We start from the raw sequence: 10932 nt of genomic DNA, 5'->3' as shown, positions 1-10932 counted from the left end.
TCTAGGTACTTCGACTCAGTCCTATCACCCTTGAGGCGAGGCGACTGCTCCAGAGACTTCGAGGTATATCTGTCGCGTCCGCAGACCGAGGAGTCCCTTTCCATTCTATCTTGTAGTGATAACCCTTCTATCTTTTCTGTTGATGTAGACATTCTGGAGTTAGAGCATTTTTATTATATTCGTAGCTTGTGATTCATGGGTTTTCGGGTTTTGGAAAAATGTATTAGTTTTTGAGAGTTAATATTGTGTATGTCGAGCGACACTTTGAAACGCTGTTTTATTACACTATTTCTGTTTTAAATTGTTCTCTTCCGCAAATTGGTTTATCTTCCGCATTTTAAGCTTACCTAGTCATAGAGACTAGGTGCCGGCACGATGGTTCATGGAGGGCGAACCAGGGTCGTGACAATCTTATGTCGTAATACCCTTGATTTTATTTACAATAATGCAAGTAAATAGAAATCGACATACACTTTGATTAATATTAATAAGAATATATTTTGTGTTATTACGTACTTCTATCATATATCATTACATTATAACTAGAAAGAAAAATGACTGTAAGTAACGCATTCACGTATAATATGTATTATGATTGTAAGCACATGCTTTGTGACAATGTTGAACAGGTATTGCTCTTAGGTAATTGAAGAATTATAGCAGTCTACTCCAACAAAATAAAATAAACCTCACACCTTAATGTAGCGACGAATGAATCAAAATAGAAACCAGAAGCATGATTATTATTATTATTATTATTTTTAATGTTAAAATAAAATTGGTTTCCTTGTACTATATGCAAGTGCAGAAACCCAAAAGAAAAAATATTCATCCAAGTAAAGAAAATGTTAGAAATGGCAGGACGGATTAAAGATTGTTAGCATACAAATATGCATAAGACAACTTATATAACATGTTCTTAGCTACCATGACATGCATCATATCAGCAATTAATTGATACTATGATTTTCACATATAGGACTTCGGAAATTTTATTTCATTCATGTGATATTAATATGTGCTTATGTAATACAGGTGTAGTACGAAGTTGTGTGCATACGGGACATTAGAGGAATGACAAGTATAAGATAATCATATCTTCTTACGTTTCATTACTTACCATATGCAGTTTCTCTTTACATCTAACCATGAGATGATATGTATGGCTTCTGATTGCAACCTTTTCGGATGTAAGACAAATTTTGTAGATATATACAATTGATTAGAAATTTGTGTTGATAACGTGGTAATAAACTAAGCAAAGTAACAATATAAAATAATAAAATAGACAAGGGATAAAGAGAGGAAAGAAAGAACTTTCTTATTTCATCACATGTTTTCCAATTCTTTTCAAGTGTATATAATATAACTTCTCATCCTCTATTAATAGTATTACATAGAAGTATACAAAAGAATGACATAAACATGACATTAAACATTTGAGATCATGGAGGAAGATCATGGGGAGGTTATGGAGGTATGGGAGTTACAACCATAACTCCATAAATATTGGAGTAGTGAGAGTTATAGAGATAATGGAGAAAAGTAGTGGGTATTACTCCTTTATGAGTTATGGACATCCACGATTAGATAATTATTTATAACAATTTGACTAGTTTGTATATTTTAACTTCTTTAAAGCTTTTGATAACACAGGCATATAGTAGACGCTTATTGTATGTGAGGCTCAATAAGCTGAGGCCCAACTTAATGGTAAATAAAGAGGAATTTTCAGAAATAACTATTGTTTAGTGGCTATTAACTTCCTATAGCTATCATATACATAATTACTTTCTGTAGTTACTATTCAGTTATTACGGTAGTGTATTCGCTGTATTCGTGCTGTTGTATTCATGAATACAGCAGCAAAAAGAGTCTAATAATCAGGCAGTCCAGCTGTACGCGCATGTATTCACATGTATTCGCGCCATGTATTCATGAATACAGTAATGACAATACCTTAAAAATAGGTCTGATCAGCTGTCTAATAAATGAAAGATTTTCAATTAGTGTGATACACTCCTAATATAACTCAAAAAAATCAATTCTAACATGCCTCATTATCAACCCCATTAATTAGAATGATTTTTAGTTGTATATAACTGTTGTATATTTTAATATTTTTTTTTCTATTGCATTCATTAGATTCAATGTTTCTATTTTAACTGTATTCGCTATTTTTTATTCAGTATATTCAAATGTATTTGTATTAACAGTATTTTTGTTATTCCTAATACATGTTACTACTGTTGATTCGGTATATTTCATTGGTTGTATTCACTGTATTTCTATTTGTATTCTTGTATTTTACTGTATTTTAAAATTAAATGTATTCAATATTTATATTATGTTCTATTTTAATGTTTGTATTCAGTGTATTTCAATGTTTATATCATGTATTCATGCATAATGTATGTATAGTATACATGAATACATGTGTATTTAGCTGTATTAAAAAAATAGACCTTCAAAATATATAAACACATGCAAAAAATGTATTTATACAAAAAAAATACAATGTGTTTGAGTGAATTTGTACATAATACAATGTATTTGTATCATTGTATGTGAAGAAATAGCAAAGAAGATCAGAGATTGCGTTTTCCGGCCAAGATTCCTTGTATCGCCTCACTACCTCTTCCATTACAATTTACAATGCTTCCAATTCGACCACTTCTTCCCCTTTTCTCTCTTACTTACCGCGCTAAGAATCCCTCTTTCTCTTCAATCTCTTCGTCGCCCAAGGTATCTCTGCTTCCTTTTTTTTTATTATAGGTTTGCTTTCATATTTCTGATTTTGAGATTTTTAGGCTTTCTTTCATGATTTGTTTCTCTTTTGTGTATCTATGATTCGGCTTATTTTGCTCGAAGAGAGAGAGAGAGTGAGAGAAGAGAGAGAGAGAGAGAAGAAAAATTCTAAGAGAGAATCGTGTGTTAATTGAAAGAAAGAGAGAGGAAAAACATAAAATAGCGTATTTTATGCCTCAATGGTAGTATATACTATAAATACCTATTTTGCTATATAAAAGGTAGCTATAGAAAATACTATTTTAAAATAATTTTGATTTATGATAAATAAGGTGTATACATTTGCTATAGAAACGGTCTGGACCATATTTGAGGTACACTTTGTGAAATTAAAATAGCACGGGCTAGTCAATTTTCGGACTGGTTATTGAAAAATTGCCATTATTTTGTTGAAACACGAAAAGTTCCAGCATAATATGTTGTATTATGGAGTTCCTGTGTATAAACTTCCGGCATATTATGTTGGAACTCCAGCACATGGAAAGTTCCATCATAATATGCTCGATATGGAGCCCATGTGTATAAATTTTCAACATATTATGTTGGAACTCGAGCACATTACGAAATTCCAACACATTATGTTGGAATCTCATATGTAAAAAAATTCGAACTCCAGTTTGATTACTTTTGATTACTTTTATCTTTAAATAAAAAAAAATACAATTTGATTACTTTTGAAATTGTGGCTATTTTTTAATTACCATTTGTAAATTTAGTTATTTCTGATTTCTTTCCCACACTTTTATATATTTTTTGGCTAGCGGATGTAATTAGTTTCAACCGATAGATCACTTTATGTTTTGCCCCATTTTTTCCTATGGTCGGGCTTCATTTGGGACAATAGCGGTCTATGGCCAATTCCTTTTATTCAAGACCTCATATAATAACTAACTAGTATTAGTACCCGTACGGATGCGCGGACATTAATCATGTCAAATATTTAAGTTATTTGGATTGTATTTTAGTAATCTTAACATTTACACTTTCTCAGTAAATATAGATAATTATTGGATATTAACTACATCAAAAAAAAAAAATTAACCATTTCTTCTATTTTTCTTTTTTGATATCATTCTTGCTGGTATCATTGGATCCTAAAAAGAATGAGGAAGCAAAATAATAACTTATATTTATGGCAAAACAATCAAATGTTGAGACAATGAATAACTCTTTGGATAAGACTTAACTCTTTTACTACTACTTGAACTCTTATTTGGTGTGTCGATATCTCTTAAAAAAATATTTCTTTCTTAAAATTTCAGTTACTAAAATATTATTTTTCAATAATAATTATTTCTATAATAATGTTTTGAAAATATTATTCTTAATTCAAAACTCATTTTAGTCGGTTATCTAAAAATATAAAAAATTCTTTAGCTAGTGATTTTTTTTTACTCCATTTTAATATTTGACATTAACCCTGTTAAATATCTGAGTTATTTGAATTATATGTAAATAACCTTAACATTTAAACCTTCTAAATAATTATAGATAATTGTCAGATATTAATTAAGAAACACTACATGAAAAAAAACTAACATTTTCTCAATTCTCGTATGATAATTTTATTTTTGCACGATTCTCATAGGTGTCATTGGAACCTAAAAATAGCCACAAAGTGAAATAATAACTCATATTTATAGCAAAGCACAAAGGTTGACACGATATAAACGATTCTTTGATTACGATGTGACTCTTATACTACGATTTGAACTCTTATTTGGTATGATTTTATCTTTCAAAAAATATTTCCATTTTGAAATTTCAATTTCTAAAACTTTATATATATATATATATATATATATATATATATATATATATATATATATATATATTATAATAATAATAATAATTATCTTTATAATGATGCAAGTGAAGATATTATCATTAGTTTAAAATTTACTTTAATCAGCTATCTAAAATTTAAATGATTCTTTGGCCGGATTTATTTTAGTATGACTCTACTTTAAGTTTATCGATATCTCTAGCCCCAGAATTTGAATTTTTAATACCCTATATATACAAAAAAATTGTTCTTTGAATCATTAAATGTTAAATTAGTTGATTATTATTATAAAATATTGCATATATTGTCTTAAAATTGTCAAGTAGCTTATTTTTATATACCATACTTGGCTTAACCTCAATGCAAACTACTCAAATTGCATTCCAATTCAAATTCGAATATCATATCAGTTTGTTAGTAATAGTGATTTTTAAAAACGATATATAATGTAAATTAAAAAAATATTCTAAGATATCCTTATTTTATAATCTATGTATTTGAGTTGAAAAAAAATATTTGAAATAGATGAGATTAACTTTCAAATTTTTTATATTCAACAAAGATGAAACATAAGAAAAAATTTGTTGTCATCTTTTATTTCTCGTTTTTAGATATTTCTAACATTTTTTTTCAATATTTATTTTCTTTTATCTTATTTTTTATGTCATTATATTTCTTGTTACAAAAAATTAATTTATCTCACTATAAAAGGATGAGTTTTAATAAAATATTATCTACATATGAACTTTAATTATATTTTTACTCTTTGGTTGAAATTATTTCATATTTTTCTTTTGGCTTTATCTAATCAGCCTAAATAGGTGCTCACCCGATCACTTAAATTAAAAAATTGAATTATGTGTAATTTATATATAATCCATATATAATATGTGTATAATCGTGTGTTATCGGTATATATCTATTTATATTAGCTATAAAAAGTAAACAATAAATATGGCCGGATATTATGTAAATATTCCATAAGATTTCGGTTTTTTGAGTTTATCCATGATATAACTTCTATTATAAATAATTATAAAACTCTCTGCTAATGTTCAAAAATATCTTATCTTTTTATTATCTTTGAATTAAAAAAAGTAAAGAATTTTTTTCGAAATAATTTGTTTACATTTAAAAAAAAAAATACGTCATACCAATTTTTTCTTGATATATACTCTTTGTTACACTTAAAAGTCGCTATAGAAACTATCAACTAGAAACCAATTTCTCTCTTGTTGAGTTTGAAAAAAAAACGTTTCACATAATCTAATGATTCAAAACTAATATTCTTCAACGAAAAAAATATTATATCCTTGCAATATTGGCCTGACTACAGCTAAATGAAGGGGTTTCAGCTTCTACCCTTCAATTCCTTGAATGTGCTAAACTGAAATTAAGGATAGCAATTGTATAACCACAGTTTTGTTATTTATTTGATGTCCATTTATACAAATTGACTCTTCAAACAAATATTCTTCAAGAAGAAAAAAGAAATAACTTTTCTTTTAATGTTGACTGATTTTGTGATGTTTCTTTCTCCAGCATGTATATTTATTTTATTATATATGTAAGTAAACTTTTATTTGATTTTGTAAACTCTTTTTTTGTTATTTAGATAAACATAGACGTGTACCTTATATATTAAATTTATTTCAAAAGAATTTTGTTTTATTCAAATCTAGCTACAGTGTGTCAAAGAACTATACTTATAGGATTTTAAATGTGAAAGAGTTTTATAGTTATATGGAGTAGTTTTTTTTCCTAGAGGCGAAGTAGTATTTAAATAATTAGAAAAAATAACAAAAGTTCCTAATATGATTGCATATGATAACATGATAAAAAAAGATAAATTTTATTTTTAATTTAAATTCGAATTTTAGAACTTTATATATAAATTTAAAATTATATTTTAATTCAAATTCCGTGTGTGTGTATATATATATTATAACTAAACTAAAATAGTCAAATATAGAATAAAGTCACTATATACTATTGACATTTATTAGCTTGCCACTTGGCTTAACCATAATGTCAATTATATATGGTAACTTTCTTGCATATATATATATAAGTAACTCTAAACCGAATATTTAGCCGAATCCTCATAATTGTAAATAAAAAAGAAATCCCCATAATAAAATGTAATTCTATCAAGTATCAACTACATCCATCGAATACTTGTACTAATAGAAATTATATTAAGAACTTCACTTAATATGTATAAATAAAATCTATTCAGAATCCCGTAAAAAAAATATGGTCCGAAATTCATCAACTTAACAGTTTGGCTTGTTTCATTAGCTAAAGATTGTGAAAGCACAAGAGAGGGATCAGTGGAGAAATTTCTCCTTTGGGAGGAAATTTAGAAAATTAGATGAAAGGTGGCTGTCACAATATGAAGACGCAATCCAACAACAGAGCTAGATATATAATCTTGAATATTCTGATCCACCAACTCATAAGGTAATGCATTAAGGCAGAAAGAAATACTGTAGTAGGCAATTCCAAAAGTGGGGTCACCCCACAATAATAAGGCCATGGCTTTAAGTTGATGATCAGTCTCCCCCAGCAATATATGCAAATCACAAGTTGCTTGTTTCTATGTTTTCCAAGTAATAAATTTTCCAAGGCCCCATTTCAAACTCTTTTTTGTGCATATGCTTTTGGACAGAGTGAAATACAGCAATGGCCTACCCCTCTCACATAATATGGAAAACTCTTGTCCCAGTTTTCATGCATGCACTTCACTTTGTTGCTGGCCCTTTCTCATTGAACTCCATAGTCTACTCATTGCTTTCTCTAGATATAACTTATATACACTAACTGTATATTTACTTGTTATAGTAGGTTCTTTGCCTTATTTTCTAAGTGATTAGTTTCATTAATTGTGAATAGTTACCAACAGTTATCTTTAAAGTAACCTAACAGTGTAAAATAATTTATAGTCGTTTGATAGGATGTATTAGGAAAAATAATATATGTATTAGCTTTGGTATTATTATTCCGTTGTCTGGTAGTGCTTTTGAACCTATATATTAGTCTCTATTCAGTACTATTCTTATACATAGCAAACTATATGGCATTAGCAATACCACATATAATACATGGATAAACATGTATAAAGACAAAACTACCTTTCAAAACCTTTTCCAAATCCTTTCTAATGTTTTTGGAGGGTATTTTTGTAAACAAATTATTTTAAAAAAAATTATGCAATGCATGTTTTCTTAATACACCAAACCAAACAGTCGATAAAAAATAATTACACCATAACTAATCCCAATATTACTAATCCTAACATTACTAATACACATTATTCAATACTCCATCTGTTTCAATTTATGTGAACCTATTTCCTTTTTAGTTCGTGCCAAAAAGAATGATTCATTTCCTTATTTGAAGACAATTTACCTTTATGCAATGATTTATAGCCACACAAAATATATGAGCCTCATTTTACACCACAAGTTCAAAAGTCTTCTCTTTTTTCTTAAATTGTGTGCACAGTCAAATAGGTTCATATAAATTGAAACGGAAAGAGTATTATTCCTATAAACCCCGCCAAACCACCCCTTAATCAGTGTGTAGAAGTTAAACGATTTCTTTTGGAGGATGTGTGGGGTTGGAATAATTACATGTAATCACAATTTGAAGTCTAACCCACCAAAAAAATATCATATGACGCATGAAGCATCCAAAGTCGGAGTTTGTTGTTTAATCGTACTCGCCATAAATGAGGGACCACTAGTCTATTAGCAATCATATCTTCAACCAACTTCTTATGCTAATTCTTTAATTCTAATGTAAGTAATCAATGTTTTATCAGATTTGTAAGCTAGGATCTAATCAAACTGAATTCAGCGATTCCATGTGTTACCACAATAATAGCAGCTACAAGAATCTGTTCACATGCCTGCAAATGGCAATTATTCATACAACAACTAGAATCTTGATGGGTTGAAAATTTTGACTCAATCTTATATAGTCTACAACTGATATGATACAATATACAGATTTTGGGCTAAAACAAAACATACCCTCACAGATCTTTAAAGGAGTTTCCATCTAACAATCCTTCAAATGATATCTATGTAATTAAAGAAACAAAACGAAAAAAGATAACGAAAATTCACTTGAGAAGAAGAGAAAAATTGGAAGGCAGAAATAAACATTCCTATGTTTAATTACTTGAACGCTTCAAAGTCAAGAAGTTGTTGAAGTTGGTACACTCAAACAAAGCCTTAGCATTCATTTCCCTTTCAAACCTCCAAATATAGTTGAGTCCAACTAACAGCTCTGTAATGGCAGCTTCAGTCTTGTCCTGATTTGCAAAATACAAAGCCTGCAGCAAGAGAACATTAGTTTTTGGAATTATATTTTGTTGTTCAAAGCTCCTTTCACTTTGCCATTTGATCATATTATGTGCCAAAGGTGACAACCACCCTAAAATCTTCTGCAGTGCATCTTTCCATTCTCCAGCAAGAACTGGATCACTAGCCGAAAACCCGACTCCTTTTAGTCTTGATCTTAATGATGATCTTATACTATTTGGCAACATGGAGTATAAATCATCTCTAGCATCAACACCAACTAGTTGTGGTGATCTAATCATCTTTTCCATAACAATGATCAAATTAGCATAATGTAAAGCAAGTGCAGCTGCACCTAAAGTGCTAGAAGGTGGTTTAAGCATCTTGGTATTTGACTCGAAAAACTCATTAAATACAGGGGGCTTTACCAATGGACCAGAGACAAAATTGCATGTGTTATGGTTTTCTGAAGGATAAACAGTGGCTGAAGCAGATAGACTACGTGGCAGAGAATTTGGATATCCGTGATTGATACCAAAAACAAGCTTGATCTTTGCTAGAGTAGTGAAAATGGATCGAGCAAGTAATGATGTAACTGTATCAAAGCTACGACACCATAAAGATCTCTCTTTTAGATACTTAACTTCTTGTTTCTGCCACAGAAACTTCTGTCGCAGCTCAATGATTTTCTGTTCTTTGATTGATGAAATATCAGAATCTTTGAAATGGGAATTCGAAGCTTTCTTTAAACTGTTCTCAAGAACTGAGAGCTCGTCCATTTGTCGATGGAGCAGGGCAGTGGCGGTAACATACTGATCCATTTTCTTGATTTTCGAATCCATATCTTTCAAGCTGAGAACCCAATTGTAAGGATCACGACCCGTGTTGGCAAATTCACTGAAGTAGCGATCAAAGTTTCTGAGATGGGAATCTTCACATCTTTTGCTGATTCTTGACAAAGATTTCGCAAGCAGCCTCAGATTCTCCACAATCTCTGCACAGGCAAGGCCGAGAAGAAAGGCGTCATCATTTGAGACAATTTTACGAACACCTTCTAGGCAGATTGACTCATTGCGAATTCGGATCATATTTTTGTCTGACAAAAATTGCCATAAATGGAGGAGTTTTGACATAAGGCCGGAGATCTCAAATGCTAAAACTCCAACGCTGGATTTCTTGATCACTGCCGGCTTTGCACGTGGCGCACTGGCTCTTACTGAATCCAAGCTGTGGGCTATAGATTTTTTCACCTTAATTAACCATGTTTCTAGAGCCATTACTGATATAATTCTAAGTTAAGAAGTAAACAACTTCTGGGTTTTTTGAGGAAGTAGATTTGTTTTAGAAATTGTTGATTGAGGTAAGAGAGAATTGATGGGTTAAATGAGAAAGAGCTGAGAGAAAAACAAAGAGACAGAGACGAAGAGTTGATATGAAGGAGAAATAATTGGAGAAGAAGATAAAAGCAAGTGCTTGAGGCTCGTGGGATGTTGTGACCATTAGGAATAGTCTAATAAGAAAAAATCAGACATTACTTTGAATATTAGGAGAGGATATATGATATTAAAAAAAATACTGCAAAAGCCCACATTCAATGACAGAGCGTGGTTTAATTTACTAAGCAAAAGGGTATTTTGTCTCTTTCAAGTTGATGTCCACTTGCTATCAAATGGGAGTGGTATTGATTACTCTTTCTATCTCTACAAAAAAAACGAGGGAGGGTATAATAATAACAAACTCAATATAATTATATTAGTAGGGTTTGAAGAAAATAATATGTAAATAAATTTTATTTTTATCGTGTAAAGATAAAAAAGTTATTTCCGATACATTCTGAGTTCAAAAAAACAAAGTCCTACAAAAATGAGATAGTATATAAATCAAATTTCATTACCAAGGAGTTGCGAGGGAAGCAACACAATCTCTCTGTTTTTAATCAAATGTCTCCGATTCGATTCAGAAAATGAAAAACGTCTAACAGGGAGCATTTTACACTTTAGCGATCATATTCATATTCGATAAGAATCT

General features: G+C 29.9%; 1 protein-coding gene across 1 annotated transcript; it reads right to left on the bottom strand.

Annotated features, from left to right (window-relative positions):
• Positions 1-8504: 8504 nt before the first annotated feature.
• LOC107764435 (protein PSK SIMULATOR 1) lies at positions 8505-10468 on the bottom strand. The gene has a single exon (XM_016582998.2). It carries the CDS (start codon positions 10179-10181, stop codon positions 8775-8777), a length of 1407 nt encoding a protein of 468 aa, XP_016438484.1. The 5' UTR covers positions 10182-10468; the 3' UTR covers positions 8505-8774.
• Between the last annotated feature and the right edge of the window lie 464 nt (positions 10469-10932).

Source organism: Nicotiana tabacum, chromosome 6 (assembly GCF_000715075.1).
Source record: "Nicotiana tabacum cultivar K326 chromosome 6, ASM71507v2, whole genome shotgun sequence".
NCBI lineage: Eukaryota > Viridiplantae > Streptophyta > Magnoliopsida > Solanales > Solanaceae > Nicotiana > Nicotiana tabacum.
Note: the sequence above shows the minus strand (reverse complement) of the source record. Positions and strands in the feature narration are given on the sequence as shown.